The sequence below is a fragment of the Struthio camelus genome, chromosome Z (assembly GCF_040807025.1).
Source record: "Struthio camelus isolate bStrCam1 chromosome Z, bStrCam1.hap1, whole genome shotgun sequence".
Classification (NCBI taxonomy): domain Eukaryota; kingdom Metazoa; phylum Chordata; class Aves; order Struthioniformes; family Struthionidae; genus Struthio; species Struthio camelus.
In genome coordinates, this window is record NC_090982.1 from 16,287,377 (window position 1) to 16,303,114 (window position 15,738).

The 15,738-nt window shown below is 40.2% G+C and overlaps 1 protein-coding gene across 4 annotated transcripts in view; it reads left to right on the forward strand.

Annotated features, from left to right (window-relative positions):
- Positions 1-471: 471 nt before the first annotated feature.
- The window catches only part of PALM2AKAP2 (PALM2 and AKAP2 fusion), a 275,215-nt gene continuing 259,948 nt past the window's right edge, over positions 472-15,738 (forward strand). For 3 of the 4 annotated variants that reach the window (XM_068927117.1, XM_068927118.1, XM_068927119.1), the window contains exon 1: positions 693-1,090. In XM_068927117.1, coding sequence (XP_068783218.1) covers positions 1,046-1,090 — 45 coding nt within the window. In that variant the 5' untranslated portion in view covers positions 693-1,045. Of the gene's footprint in view, positions 1,091-15,738 lie in introns of all 4 variants that reach the window. The other variant, XM_068927120.1, reaches the window with a different exon arrangement.

A 15,738-nucleotide genomic window follows, 5' to 3' on the forward strand; every position in this document is an offset into this window, starting at 1 on the left:
GCTTGCTTGGTGCTTATTAGAAAACAAAATAGGCAGAAGATCATGCAAAAAGATATGTGAAGAGGTTGCCAGTGAAGCATGCAAGACCAGAGCCATACTTGGAATAATGGGTGCCTTAATAATAATAATTCAGGCTTCCCTTCTATTCCCCACCTGCTTCATTCCTCGCCTGTAAGACATCCAAGGTCTTCATTCACACTTGTTCTAACACATTGCTTTGTCACTTCTGAGTATTTGATGTTGTTGCTCAGGTGTTTTAATGCGTAAGCCACGTCAGAAGTGTATGTACACCTTTTACCTTCCCTTTCACACGTGCTCTTAAAAACCCACCTCTGTAGCAGCCTTTTAAAGCATGCCTTCTTACAACCACATTCACAAACTGCTGTGCTTTTGCTCTGTGTGTTGTTTCTCCACAGTTCACACCCTCCCTTCTCCTGCCCACCACGTTCTTTCCTTTGGCCAAGCCAGTTTAAACTTGGGGTGGCCAGAGCTAACTCTTCCATGGCTCCTGCTTCCTGCTGTGCCACCACCCTTCCCTCCTCACCGCACAGCTCATTTAAGGGCACACTGTGGGACGGCTGTCTGCTGCCTCTGCTGCATTCATGCAGGTTTTGATTACTATGCATGCTACTGATGTTGAGCTCCTGTCGTGACCCAGCGCTCCACAGGAGGAGCAAACGAGCTGAGACGTCAATGCAAAAAATTATAGCCATGCAAGCTATCCCTGTACTCAGCTGCTTGGAGAGCGCATACATGGCTTGTGTGACAGCAACAGCACACAGAAGCAGCAATGAAATGCAGTTAGCAATACAGCTGGGAGACAGGCAGCAAGGCAGGCACTGGTCCAGTGACTAAAATGATCCTACCGTGAGCCAGTCTGCAGTGCCTCTAAAAGTGGCTGACTACTACACAGGAGCTCGGCTTTCTCTGCAATTACTCTGTGGTGTAACTGAGTTGCCCTTGGTGACTGCAGTGTGTGCTCTGTTTTTTTCCTTTTTTTTTCCCCCTGTCTCCTTCTCTCTCCTCCTGTGTCCTTTTCTCCAGGATGGCGGAAGCAGAATTGCACAAGGAAAGGCTCCAAGCCATAGCAGTAAGTCAGTTTCATTTTACTTGCTCTTTTGTCTGTAGCTGGGGGAGCTGTGAGTTACTGAAGCAAGGGGAGATTCCAGCACAGTGGCTGGAAACCATTTAGAAAGCATGGCTTTTGAGAAGTTCTGCATGGAGTTTTCCTTTTGGGAAATGACTGGTTAAAGTCTGTTTTGTAGGATTTGGCTGAGAATGAGAGTTCTGATGGAGTGCATTGAGCTGACACGTGCAGAAAAAAAAATGTGAATGCACAGTGGTGTGCTTAGAAGATTGATGATAGAGAAGAAAAAGAGAAATAAGTGAGGAGGAAGGGAGATTGCAGGAGAAAATCAGTACTCCCATACCGAAAAGGTAAAAAAGATATTTTCACACTGTAGGAGTTTTAGCTAAGCTGATTAAGAAGTTAAACCAAAAGGCTCTTCTGCAGGGTGGATTTACTGCAGAAAATAATTCCGATGTTATTACTTTTTAACACAATCATATAAAAGCAGTGCTTTATCGAAACTGTCTGATTAGTTGATCTACTAGTATTAAGCTGTCACCTGAGCTCCGCAGCTGAGCACATGCTCTGAGACAAATCCTCTGCTGAATTGCATCCTGCCAAGGGGTAAAGTTTAGGCAGAATTTTGCCCCATTTTAGCTAAAACTATTATTTTCATATGTAGTGCTAAAATGTAATTTGGAGTGAGCTGTAGGTTCAACTTCAGTGGAGTATGGGCAATGATATCTAGTGAGGATTGGGCCTCAGCCTTTAAAAACCATAATCATCATGGCATGTAGAAATTGCCAGCTCATCTAGTAAGGCAAACATATCACGTCAAAAGCCCTGTGTTTCTGTGACCACTGTTCATCTGCTAACCCCACATAGCCTGCCCTTGTTCCAAGTGACATCCAGCTCTTTTTCTTTTCCATGGTTGATATGTTAATGCAGCTGTGTCGGAGTCAGATGGTACGGTACGTGCCGATGACTGTACAGCTCAGATCTGAAGTGAAAAGACAGAAAATGACAGAACATGCTACGGTTTTAAGATTCTCTTCCCCAGTTTCGTCAAGCATCAACAGATGTTACGTTTTACTATAGCTGATATAGATTATAGATTTCCTTTGTAGTTAGAGGAATGGCTGCTGCTGTTTTTCTTAAGTCTGTTATTCTGCTAATAGGTCCGTGGAGATTTAAAATAACCAGATGTAAACTAAATATTTTTTCTCCCTAAAATATTTCCTGTATAAGATCAAATGATATCATTGGTTATGGGAGGAAAATATTATAACTGTCTGATTTGCAAACAGTGGAAAATAGCTGCTTTTTTTTTAAAGCTGTTTCAAAGTTTTCTACCACATAGGCATTAGTAATTCCCAGAATTAAAACACTGGTAACGTGCCTTTAGAGCTGATTCTCACAACTAGCTCTAATTTGGGAGTTCTGTGTCAACAAATATGAAAGAATTATACTGCAGAAGTGCTAAATGTATTGCAGTTATATGAGAGTCTGAAAAAATTTTGTCTTCAAATTAAAAAAACTAGTTTATATGGTTTATATTACTTCCTCTTCCTTTGTCTGCTATATAACTAACAGAATACAAAGCGGCATCCATTTCCACTCCACATGATGTGTTTCAATTGTGTACCAAAGTAACTCAGATTTGCTGTTTCTCACTGCTTTGCGTTTCACACCAGTAATGCCATAATGGATAAAAAAAAATACTGTCTGCTATATGTAGCTTTTTACACTAAGCTTATGCTGCTTTGAGGAACCTGGACCTTCCATATATATTCCTTTCCGGGTTCTACTTCTGTGACGCCTGCTAGGCTGACTATAAATAAAATATAGTATAGTCATACACACAATGAATTTGATTTCAAAGGATTTCACTTCAGTGCCAGAAATAGCCTTGTTTTAAGATTGAATCTGGGTCCACAAACTGATTTATTTGCTTATACGTTCTGCAGAACAACAAGTTGTCCATACAAGTTTCTGAGGTAACTTCTTTCATTTGGAGTGCAGCAACGGTTAATTAGATGTAGAAAAGTGTACTTCTGATGTCGGCTTTGCTCCACCAGGATGAATCACATGACATGAGTTAGATGATGTTTCTCCTCTTCCCTGGTTAGTTAAAATAAGGTCAGTCCTCAAAAGTTGCACAGTTTCTTAGGCAAACAGAAAGGTGACATTTCAGTTCAGCTTCGTGTTCTCTCTAGAAAATCAGTGGAAAAAAACTGTAACCAAGTTGTGGTATCTTAGTTAGAGAAGCAGACGCTTACTACAGCACTCTAGGTTCAAGCTGGTTGACTGCTAAGTATGTGGAAAAAAAAGTCCTGTCCATGGTCATTGACACCTCTACATTTCTACATACCGTTGGTTGTACATTTATGCTTGCTTTCGTAATTACCATGCCAAATGAGTTTGTCAGGAAGAGAAGCAGAGTAAATTTTGTGTGTGCCTTAGACTGTTTAAGGAAAACAAAGTCCAAACATGGAAATGTGAATATTTGTTCCAGAAGACTGACACCTGATTGTTCAATTATGTACTTTCTTACTCTGGCTAATTGCAATTTTAAATGTACGCCTGTCTGGCACAGAGGGAAGTGTCATGGGAAGAGTTTAAAAGGGGTCTAACTGTTAGGACATTAATCTAAAACATCGTGAACGTGAGTTAGTGACTTGCTTTGCCAGTAGCAAGTACTTAGCCTCTCTGTGCATTCATCTTCTATCTGTGAATAACAAACTTTGCCCTTGACTTAGAGAGCTGTTAGAGATGCCTGAAAGGCTGTAGAGCACTTGGATGCTATCATTTTACCAGGATAAGACACAGCCAAATGAGCCGTTAAAAATAGAATGTATAATTCTGATAAAATGTAGGCTTCAAATATATAAGTTTATAATACCATGATAAGTGGTTAAGCTGTGATTTTTAGATCTTTCTGTTTCAGAAGTTTCTAAAATCCACTGTAGCAAGACTCAGGATGCTACAGCAGTCTGTTTTGAAAAGGAGGGAGATGTTGAGGAAACTACTAGCAAAATGGAACTCAGTTCTCTGTTTAGGAGGAAAAAGATAAAGTCTGTAGCATGGGAAGCTCGTATGGAGGCCTGGAATGGCTGGTCTGGGGAGCTTTTAATAGAGGTCTCATTGGATCTCCCAACCCGAGTACATTGCGTGCCACAAACAGATACTGATAAACCCTTCTGTCATCCGGCACCGTTCCTAAGACCTGTGTTTGAGCCTTACCTTAAATAACCACAGCACCAGTCTGGTCTTCTGCTGTGGGTGGAGCGGATTGGTGCACCCATGAATGCGAGGTGGAGATGCTTTGCAAGAGGCCAGTAGGAGGTTAAAACAAGAAGAAGCAATGGTGGGCTTTAGCTGGTAGCAGCCTTCTCTTCTAAAGCTGTTACGACAGCAGACTTCAGAGTGTGTATCCGTCCCTTTCTTGAAGTGGGGCAATGGGTAAAATTGTGGGTAAAAAAAGGAAACATTTTTGCGGCTTTAAAAATATGCTTGCTCTAAATTGCTCAGAAGTTTGGAATGCTAATAGTCCCAGAGGGAGCAAGTTTAGTGGCCAGAGAACAGGTGAGCGGAGCAATTCATCACATTTTGGATAAATAAACTGCATGGCTCTGCAACTTATTAAATGGCTCCATTCTCTTTGACAGTAGATATCACCATCAGATAAATATAGACGAGCATTTATGAAATCCAAATTTTTTTTGTAACCTAAGCAGCTATAAATCTGGGAAGTGGGGACACTGGATCAATGTGTCTGAGGTACAAATCTATATATGATACAGTAATATGTGTCATATATATATCAAGTGAATTAAAGGCAATCAGTGGCACACTTTACTTGGAAGAAAACATCCAGTAGGGCAATAATTAGAACAGGAACAGGATAAGATGTTCAAGCTAAGGACATGCTAGCCTACAAATGCAAGTGGGAAGCTACTAAAATGTATTGTGTTCTTAGCAATTAAAAACAGTAATAATGTTAGTTAGCATTCACCTATGTCCAACTCTGAGATCCTTTAGTGCATTAAAGTATTAGAGAAAAATAATTATTGACATTCAAGTAGCCATGTGGAAGATAACTCTTGTCAAACAAGAATGTTCTTATTTTTCTATGAGATTACAAGTTTATTTGTTAAGCTCAACCTTACTTAAAAGTCATCAGGTGCTTGACTCGGTATTGCAGAACATTCTGGTTTAAAAATAGCACCTCTCCACTATCAGGGGGGTATACCTTAGATGGATTAAGGACCGGCTGACTGGCAGATCTCAAAAAGTTGTTGTTAGTGAGGAAGATTGCTGAACCTAGCCTTGTTCCTCAGGAGCAAAGGCAGCGGAGCGCTCACAGGAACCAGTTTTGCAAGGCTTGGCAGTGTTCAATATCTTTATTCATGCTTTGTCATGAATGCAAAGTCAAAGATGATAAAGTACGCAGATAAAATAAAGAGTGGTGGAACTGTAAACAACGACGACAGAAAGAAGTCATATACAGCAAGCAAGACTGCTTGCTAAATGCAGTCAACTTAAATACAGCAGGCGTTAAAATAGGTAAATGCAGAATTGCGCATCCAGATAATATGGGCCAGCACCATGGAACAGGGAACTGCGTTTTGGAGAGTATTTGGAGAGTATTACCTTTAACAAGGAACCAGAAGTAAGTATGGGAGTTAATGCAACATGAACGATCTTTGTTCTGCAATGGAGGTTAGTCTCACACTAGTTACATTAACGCTAGGAAGTGGTTTGGAGTTCTCCCAGAAGGCTATTAAAAGATAGATAAGTGTGTATGTATGCACATATAAAAGTGCACCAATTTTGCAACAGCTCTTTGAGAATAGTAATACGGATTATCTTTTAAAAAGATATTATCAATATAGTTTCAGTACTGCTATCATTGGTAACATAGGCAAAGCTAAAATTTTCTCCCTGCTCTCTATACTCTGACGTACTGCATTTCTGGGCATGCTTACTCAGAAATTGCAATGAGCATCACATGGTATCTGTAATTTTCTGTTCACCTATTAACAGAAGAGTGAATATTTGTTTTTGTCCCCATTCACCTATTTTCTTTTATTCTGCAAAATTACAACCTATGACTCGTGGATCTTGTGCCTGAGATCATTTTATTGTCATGCTTCTCCAGTGGTTTTTGTGAATCTTTCTAGAGAATATTATTCATGAAAGTTAGAATTGCTGGTGCGGAGGATCACGTGAAAAAAATGGCGAGTTCATTTAATCATTAATCAGTTAATAAACTAGTTTCCTATGCATTCATTTAGGAAGTAATTTTTTTATCATTAAAGTTATGCATGATCAGGTCTATTTAAATTGTTGTTTTCAGATCTGAAGCTGGCAGAAAGAAGGGCAACAAGATATGGAAAACTAAGCAAGCTAGGACTCTATTGATGGAAAAAAAAATTTCAGGAGAGGAGTGTCCAGACGCCTAGAAGGTCATTGGTATTACAGAGAGAGAAGATCGCAAGAGACTGCTAATAGTTTCAGCACAAGAATTAGTGGATATCTAAGGAAGGTAGCAGCGGTGAACAAAACAAACTGAAAGAGGTAGCTCTTCCCAAAAGGAGCTGCTAAGTTGTAAAGCACATCACCACAAGATGTGGTGGATGATCAGCGTGCCCCTGGGCTTGAGGAGAACCTATGCCAGTTCATGGAAGAGAAATACCCTCATTAGATATAAATAACTTCTAAGCTGCAAATTACTGGAGCCTTGGAGAGTACTGGAGAGAAGTAGCATGTAAATTTTTCGAGCTTCTAAGGTCTTCCCCAGGCAACTGGTTTTGGTACTGTAAGAGGCTGGACAGGGCGTTGGATGGATCCGTGGTCTGACCTTCTTCCCTCATCCTACATACTTACATCTTTAGGGACTTTCCTGAGCGCATTAAAGAGCACTCCCTTCCACAAAGTATCCTGCAACTTGTTTGAGTACTGGTGCTACACGGTTTAAACCATTTTTTCCAGTCCCGTTTTTTCTCTCATTGCCATATTTGCCATTGTAGCTACTGCTCTGATTAATAACAACCGTTCTTCTGCAGTCTCATGCGTCTACATTCCTAATATCCAAGTTTTAGAAATATAAAAATGCCTGATTTGAATCTGTGGCTGTCCTCTATTGAAAAATGTATATGAATTTTAAATTCTAAGCTGAAAACACTTAAGGGAGACCTTAACAGGCCCCCAGTCTACTCAGTGGTGATGAACACCTGCTTAGTTTAGGACAGCATCAAGAGTATCCTGTTGCAAATACTTCCAGGAAAGTGTTTAGACGGTGTAAACTAGATATTGTCATAAACTACATCTTAATTAGATCTATGTTGGCGAGCACAATATGGACCTGTGAGGTTCCTATGAACCTCAGTGGAAATCAGCTGTGGGAGAGGAAGTGTTATGTTTGCATTTGCATTAAAGGATAAAGAGAGATTTCCTTAAGCAGGAATCTCCAGCCCTACCCTGGAATGCAGCATCTAACGTAGGTCAGTTTCACAGGAGAGCTTCCACAGAGAAATCTGAAGGAGCACGCTTGTATCTCTTCTTGACTTCTGGATCGTATAAAACACTGGGAATACCTGCATAGTATAGGAAAGGTCTTTTCCCCTTTGCTTTTGCCCATTCTCAGCCAAAAGCCAAGTGAAAATTTCTGTGATGTTTTGAAAATTAAGATTAACTTTTTGGGGTTTATCTGCATTGTTGCTTTCGGACTGTTTACTTAAAAGCAGTAGAAGCGGAAATATGAAAAAATATTGCTGTCAAGGGATCAGTGAAAGCTAGGAACAAATAGATACGAGAAACCAACTTACTCTTGAGAAATTTCTAGACAGTCTCCAGACTTACCCAAACTCAACTATTTAAATTTAGAATTGTTTCCACAGCACATTCCTAGCTCTTAACACATCACCAACATCGCTTGAGCACAAACAGGGAGCTGAGATACTGGCTTTCGTTTCATGCTTTTTAAAAACTATTTTGCCAAAGAGGTTGAAAATGGGTGAGGAAATTTTGCGATTTTTTTTCTTTTTTGGTAAATCTCTGGTAAAATAAAATAATTGTGAAAGATTTATTTTTTTGGAAACTACTGGACAGCTGTAGCCTGGAGTGTGATTCTTTCTTTAATGACAGAAGCTGCATGCCATGATGACAGGGGAGTAGATGTTCATGTGAAGTCACAGCTGAGACTTCAGCATTTATATGCTATACCAAAAGTGATGGCTGGCTGAACAGCTGTGATGGCGGTGGGATGGGGCTGGAAAAGTGGTATTTAGTCTCTTCTGAAGTGCTCTTGCTCTTCCAGGAATGACTGCTTGTATCAAACTTTTTACAAGCTTTATGAAAACAATTTTATTTTTGTGCCGAACGAAATATCTTACATGAAATGAATCCTTGCAAATGAAAGGCGCTAGCAAGATGATTGGTCTGGAGCATTAATTCAGGAGAGCACTAGGCTGCGTGTGCACTGGTAAATTATGTGCACTCATAGTACTAATATCTAGCTTCTGAGTCCCTCTTTGTGAGAAGACCCCATGGCACTGCGCACAGAGTCTAGTGTATTTGTTTACAATGGGGAAGTAAAGCATGGGGAAGGCATTTGTTTGACTGCTTCACCAGCAAAACTGGCAGAGCCATGAATTCAATCTCATGCTTCCTTATCCAGGTTGGATGACATGGGACATGATCTTAAATGTTTTCAACTCTCTAGTGGTGTGTGCACCTGCTCAGAATCGGTGTATGCTGAAGAGCTGTTCAGATGAAGGATGCCTTCTGGGAACAGGACCTGGGGGTACTGGGATGCTACACCTGTCATCGGTCCTAATTTTCCTTGGTAGGAAAGCCTTTTCTGTGGAGAATTCTGAGTTGGGAAAGTCGCTGTGCTTCGAAGAGTTAACATCACCTGAACAGGCTGAGTGGCAGTGAAATGGGTACAGCTTTTGGCAACTGCACACCAGGCCTGTGTAGTTCTTGACGTACAGATGCTTTTTGTTACTTAGCGGACTTACAGCAAGGTTAAGCGCTGGAGGCGAGTAAAACATTCTTCCTCTTGGCCAGTAAAAACAAACCCTCTCTGTGCAAAAAAAAAGCAAACAATCAATGTGGTTCAGGGAGCTCATTTTGGAGGGAGATGTACCTGCTCTCACCTTAGTTGCTGCCCTTTCCAGTTGGTGCGAAAGTCAGGTTGTTGAATTCATCTGCTAGTCTGATTATTTAATTTGCACTGTTCTGTGGAGTGCCAGCTTCATTTATCACAGTTCACAGACAACATCTAGCAAGGTGGGGCTCAGCTAATCTGGAATGCCTAAGGATAGCAGCAGTTGGCAACTGCCTGAAGATCTGGGACAGCAGAGGTGGGTTAGGAGCCAGGAGTACACAGATTTTAAAAAATAAAAATAAAAATAAAAAAGAGAGAGAGAGAGAGACAGAACAGAAAGAAGAAAGCTGCAGTTTACCAGCAGAGGGCTAAATAAGAGATGCTTTACAGCCTTTGGGGGACGCTGTCAGCCATTGCCTGTGCCTCAGCCATGTTCTCTTTTTGCAGAGTGTTAAAAACATCACTACATGTGAAACCTCACTAGGCAATGGCTAAGGAGCTCGCGCTAAGAGGTCTAAAATTGCAGAAAGAGATTAAAATCCAGAGTGTTATATAATTTATTGCTATAGAAGGAAGAGTTCAGCAGCATGCTGCGGAGAGTCACGCAGCTGCAGTCTCTTTATGGCAGCAGCAGGAGTGAGTGCAAAGCAGAGAATACTTGGGAGGGGATAGTGGCGCTAAATACAAGCATCTAGCTATTAACTAGCTGAGTGCCATAAGCTGCATTGTCAGCCTCCTGCAGTTGACTTGTCTTTTCCAGTACGCTTCCCAGAGGGAAATGAGTTAGAGTATACATACACACACACACTTGTTAGCGTCTCTTGGAATAGGTCTGTGTTGTGCCATGTGCTGTCTCTGAGTGTCAATTTGTTGGAAAAAATCCCGTTGACATCCAAGGGTTTCCAAAGGATCCATAGCCATCCAGCTCTTTCCTATTTGAGGCACAAAGCAAGCATTTGGCAGCAAAGGTGTCACTAAATTTATGATAACTGCAGCATGGGGGACTAGATTCTCTAATGCACTGGCTTTGGTACAAAATTATTATGTTGGAGGTGTTGGTAAGTTCTGGCAGCTTTGTGCGAACGGTATAGCATTTGGGAGTTAATTCTTTATCTAGTTTTAATTCCTACACACATTGGCATAAACAGTAAGGCTCAGCTCTTAACCACGTATTTGTCCTTAATAAATATAAGCATATGCAAGGACTTGCTGCACTTTAAAGGAGTAGGCTCCAGCAGAAGGCTGATTCATTTTCCAGCATGTTAACCTGCATCTTTAAGACCTCTTCTTCTGGAAGGGAGAAGTGCTGAATTAGGAACGTACATTAACTCATCCCAACATCGGGGCAAACTTAATAAATTGTTCTGCTTAAACAAGGGGCTCAAATTAACTTCTACCTTAAAAAAAAAAAAAGCCTTTGCAGGTTTCTAAAACGTAAGTAAAAGTAGTCTAAACATAGAGTGTCTACAAAGTGTGCCCCAATATTAGTGACAAACTGAGAAATATCAGTTCTTTGCATTAAATGTGGACTTTTTATAGTTGAAGATTCAAAAAGTGCAAGATTCAGATTGAATTCCATGTAGGATAGCTGAAGCTTTTCTGTGAAATAGAGAACTATTACACTTTTTATATTCATTTTCCTGATGTTTAGAAGAAAAATAATAGAACCTAAGTGGGTTTACAAGTATTTTGTCCTTACCACGTGAGACATCACATGTTATCCTGAGCAAAGCTTTTGATGAGATGGAGGTGACAACAGTGCAGACCGCCATCTCTATGAATTGCTCTGCAGTTCACAGGACTGAATATCCCACAGATGAATTGTTCCAGAATCAGTAGGTTTCCAGTCTGGAAAACTTTCTACATTAATGATGATTCTTTTGTGTAATAATTCATAATAAGGAGATTAAGTTTCTTTTGAAGAAAAGGAGGGCATGGACAGCACTACTGAACTGGAGAAAGCTTTCAGGAATTTCCTGTTAAAATTCTGCCACAAGGCTCTAGGGAATTTTGGATGAATTCCCAGCTGTATTTAGCCACTTTCTCTCTGGAGCGTGCTAAGCCATCCTTCCCTGCCTGAGAACACACAGCCCATGAAAGCACTTCTGAAAAGCAAATGTAAGCAAACAAGATGGATGTTCAAAGTCAAAGTATCTACAGCTCCAGTTTCTACTTGCTATTGATCTGTGACATTCGTAGCAAACAACCAGCTTTACTTAGACGTATAAGAGAATGAAGGTGGTCTCTGGTCTCACTGTTGTTACTTTGAAAGCCTATGTCCGTTGGAAACTTCATAAAATAGTTTAATTTTACACTAATGTGGATAGCTTGACCATGTGACTGTGAGCAAGTCATATGTGGCTGGTTGGAAGGTTATGAGGTCCAAAAAGATCAGGTGGCCCTGGGCACTTATTTGTCACTATCTCTATTAACTGAAAATATGACAGTAGTGCATATGCTTTCTGAAGAGGGTGTTCTCACTCAGTGCTGAAGACAGAAGTGGTACCAGGCTATCTGCTTCCCCAAGCTGCTGTGACACAGATGACCTCACTGACAGGGAAGCCATTCTGCATGACTAGTTGCATGGCTTATCCTTTTGGCTTCCAGTGGCACACTGAGTTGGAGTAAGCTTAGCTAAGAATAGGGTTAAACTGGTTTCTCATCAGGTTTTTCTGTGCTGGTCACATTCCTGTTTTCTGATTAGCATTTTAATAAATTTAGAATTACCTGGAATAAAAATGGCATCCAGAAATGGTCAAGATAAGCTTGGCATTAGGCATACAAGATTTCACAGCAGGGCTTAGACTTTGAGCTAGGATCCGGTCTGATCTGGAATAGGAAATACTGGGAAATAGGTCAATGGAAAATGCCTGGTTCTGATACATTTAGTCATGAATAAAGTTGCTTTTTAAAACATCTTTACATCCTTCATTTGCGTCTTCCAGTCAACACTGCCACCTGGAGTCTAGGGTTAGTACTCAACGATACGAAGACGACTTTGTTACCTGGGTGGGAAGCTCTCGTGTCCAGCAGTCTGTGCCAGGGCTTTGACTGAGCAAGAAGACCCAGCAGATGGGGGCATCCTAAGTCTGGATTCACATGAGCAGGGTCACTTTTATCCAGAGCAAAGAGAGTTTCATCAAGTCAAACTGTTCACTCAGTAGCACCTGAAAAAATTCATCTTCGGGTGTTTAAGCAGCCTGAGAGAAATTTTTTGCAACTATTTTCAAGAGTTTGTGATGATTTGGCAATGTGCTGGAAAGCAAATGGGTAGACATGGTGCTCATATTTTAGACTGTGGGGATGGGGAGTCTCAGACCTATCAGCTTGTCTTTAAATCCCCCAAAGGTTTGGAAATATACTCAAACTATCTAACATAAGCAACAGAAAGATAACAAGGAGGTGAGATACTGTCTTAGGTGATGTTTCCCTATAACAGCATGGTCCACGTGAAACTACAGGGACAGGTGTAAAAGCAGCTGGAAATGTAAATCAAGAATATATATACCAGCAATTCACTGTCAAAATGGAAACAGACACCACACAGCATCCTGTCTGGGTCTGGGCTTCTTTTGGTTCTAGACAGTGTTTCATGAACTACCTAAATCAGATAATGGAGCACAATCGTATCTACAACCTGGGCTTGACTGGAAGAGACTGTGAATACACGTAGAAAGCAGAATTCAAAACAATGCTGGCAGATTACTAACCTTTTCTAATTGTATCTTTGAAATAAAGGAGAGTTTCTTAACATGTAATACTAATCAATTACTGGATATCAGCTCTGAAGAAAATAAGGGGAGGATTATAGTGGAAAAGCAATTGGATATGACTTAATGATCTCTTGTGTCATGAAAAAGGTAAACAGGCTGGTATGTATAAACAGGAATGCTGCCTGTAATGAACATAAGTTGGCTTTCTGCTCTGCTCAAACCAATTCTAGATGTTTCTCCTCAGAAAAGACCTGAACGAAATAATAGAGCAGAGTCCAGGAGAAACAGGAATGATAAAAAGTCTAGCAAAATGGCCTTCGAGGAACAACAGAAAGAGTTGGAGTTGGCTGGCCTGGTGAAGAAAATATCAGAGTTTAACTTCATCTTGTCTTAGGGTAGGAGAGACTCTCGATATTTCTTCTAGTCCTAGGACTGACCAACAGTATTTTTATTTACTCTCAGACATTGTTTAGTAACTATTTATAACGACTTACACATAAAGGGGTTCTTCTGCAACCACTCTGAGATGTCAAGCACAACACTTCTGTGCGATTTTGCAGTTGACATATGCATGCCTGTAGACCCAGCAGGATAATTTAATCCAGCTACAGTGAAAGAATTGTGAAACTTGATTGGTTTACTTTGAATTTTTCATGAGCTAGATGTGTGCATAGTTAGTCACTGGAGTTCAGATAAGTTTAGTAACATGGTCATGTCTTGAGTTTTCAATATTCTTGATTTCATTGGATTTAGACCACCAATCCGTATACTATTCAGTTTCAGCAGGGACCTTATCCTGCTTCCAACCAAGTGAATAGAAATTTTGCACCTAATTTCAATAGACAACAGGAACAGACCCTTGTTATCCTCATATATATTTGTACATACATATTTGTATCAATATATAAAAGGCCAGATATAAAACAGATCACAAGTCCAAGTCCAGTTTTCCAGGACAACAAGTGACACAGCTTTGGGTAAATAGAGATAAGTGGAACGCAGCAGTTCTCTAAATCTGAGTGCATGGCTTGCTGTGTGTCAAATATTTTTATCACTAATACAGAAGCACAGTTAAAAAGTGATTAAACTTACCTATCAAAAGTCCAGCCTTTCACATAAAAAGAGTAGCTGGATTCTAAACTCCACTTGTCCTCATTCGTTAAAAGAACATCAAAACGTTATGAGAACTTGGGTCTCTTGACTCTCTTTCGTGCTTCTCTTATTTGTTAACAAGGCTCCAATATTTAATAACTGTCGCTAGAATAAGCTTCCCATGCATTTTCTGGGCATTGTAAAGAGGTGTTTTTGCCACTGAAGCTTCCTTCTGACAGGTGATTCTTCTGCTGCTAGCTAAAAACATTACAAGCAAAAGAAAAGATAATAACAATCTTGATTTGCTCAGCACGGGGAGCGGAAAAAAAAGAAATAAAAACAGTATTGAATTCCAAGGAAATCGTGTTTATTGTTTCTCTGTCGATCCTGGGAGGTGTGGAACTGTGAAGATTTAACAAGCTGGAACTTCCCTAGTGCTTTAGCTAAAAATCATATCAGGAAGCGACCCTCCAACTAGCATAAAATAATGCTGGCTGAAGAAAACCGGGACATTACTGTTGCTGAATTTCATTGTTTTCTCTTTCTCCAACCTAGCTTATTTCGGAGTTGCCTATGTGAATCAGCGGAAAGTCTTGCATTGCAACAAATTTTGGAGCAGATTCTAAGGGCATAATTTAGAGTTGAGAAAAGAATTTATCAGACAACTTTTAGGAGAAATGAATTGTCAAAGACTTCTAGAAAGTTTGGCTTCATAAGAATTATTTATTTGTGGATGCATATTGACCTTTATAGGCAGGAAACCATTCAGCATGCAGTAAGGTAGGGCAGCAGGTGCTCAGAATATAGCACAGCCTTACAGGTATATCTTTCTTTCTGCGTTTTAAGGCTGTGCACATCATATTAAAGAAAGTGATCAAAGATGGCTTTTTGTGTTGTCTTTCTGGATTACATGGCATTACAAGTAGCTTCTCTTTTGTTAACAGTGTTTTTAAATTTAGTAAAATCCCACTTAAAGCATGAACAATGAACGACTGTTTTGCTTGTGAATATATTGCTCATGCATTATGTGTTTCTATGTGTGATGCAGAATTGCAGATATTGGGTACTCCCAAAAATGCAAGGGTGGCAAATCTGGTGACAACCTCCTATCGTGTTGTGGCAGAAATTACCTCCTGAGGTTTAAACTATACAGTGCATCACTTTTGTGATTTGATAGCTTAATTGTTTGGTTTAAACATCTCTTCACTCTTTAAAGAAAACTATTTTGGCTAATTAAGAAAAGACAACAGATCTTTTTTGGTTGGTCCATGAGTTGGGTTTTTTTACAGTAAAGTGCATCACTGTCTGAAAAATAACTGTGTAAATGTCATCCAAAAACTCAAGCTGCATTGTCTTTCAAAGCTTAGTATAAGTGCGTTCCATCTAAAAAAAAGTTGACAATGTTTACCTTGGCTAAAAGGCTCAGAAAGCAGAGTTCCTGTTCTTTGGGGTATGCCTGCACTGTACAGTGAAGTATAGCTGTACACAGGTGTACATCTGACTTTTGGGTCTGCCTGATATCCAAAACAAATCCTCTGTGTGGCAAATCAGGTGTTTCCTGAAATGAGGATATACCAGATGTCAAAGGCAATGGAAACAAGCTGGTTGTGGCACCACCAAGTTCAGCACATGGTAGCTGAAGCAGCACAGCTATCTCTGCACTACCCTGTGGTGTAGTCCTTTAACTCCTAGCCTACTTCTCAAAATTATATGCCAAAATTACTTGTCTTAGTACCACTGATTAATAAACT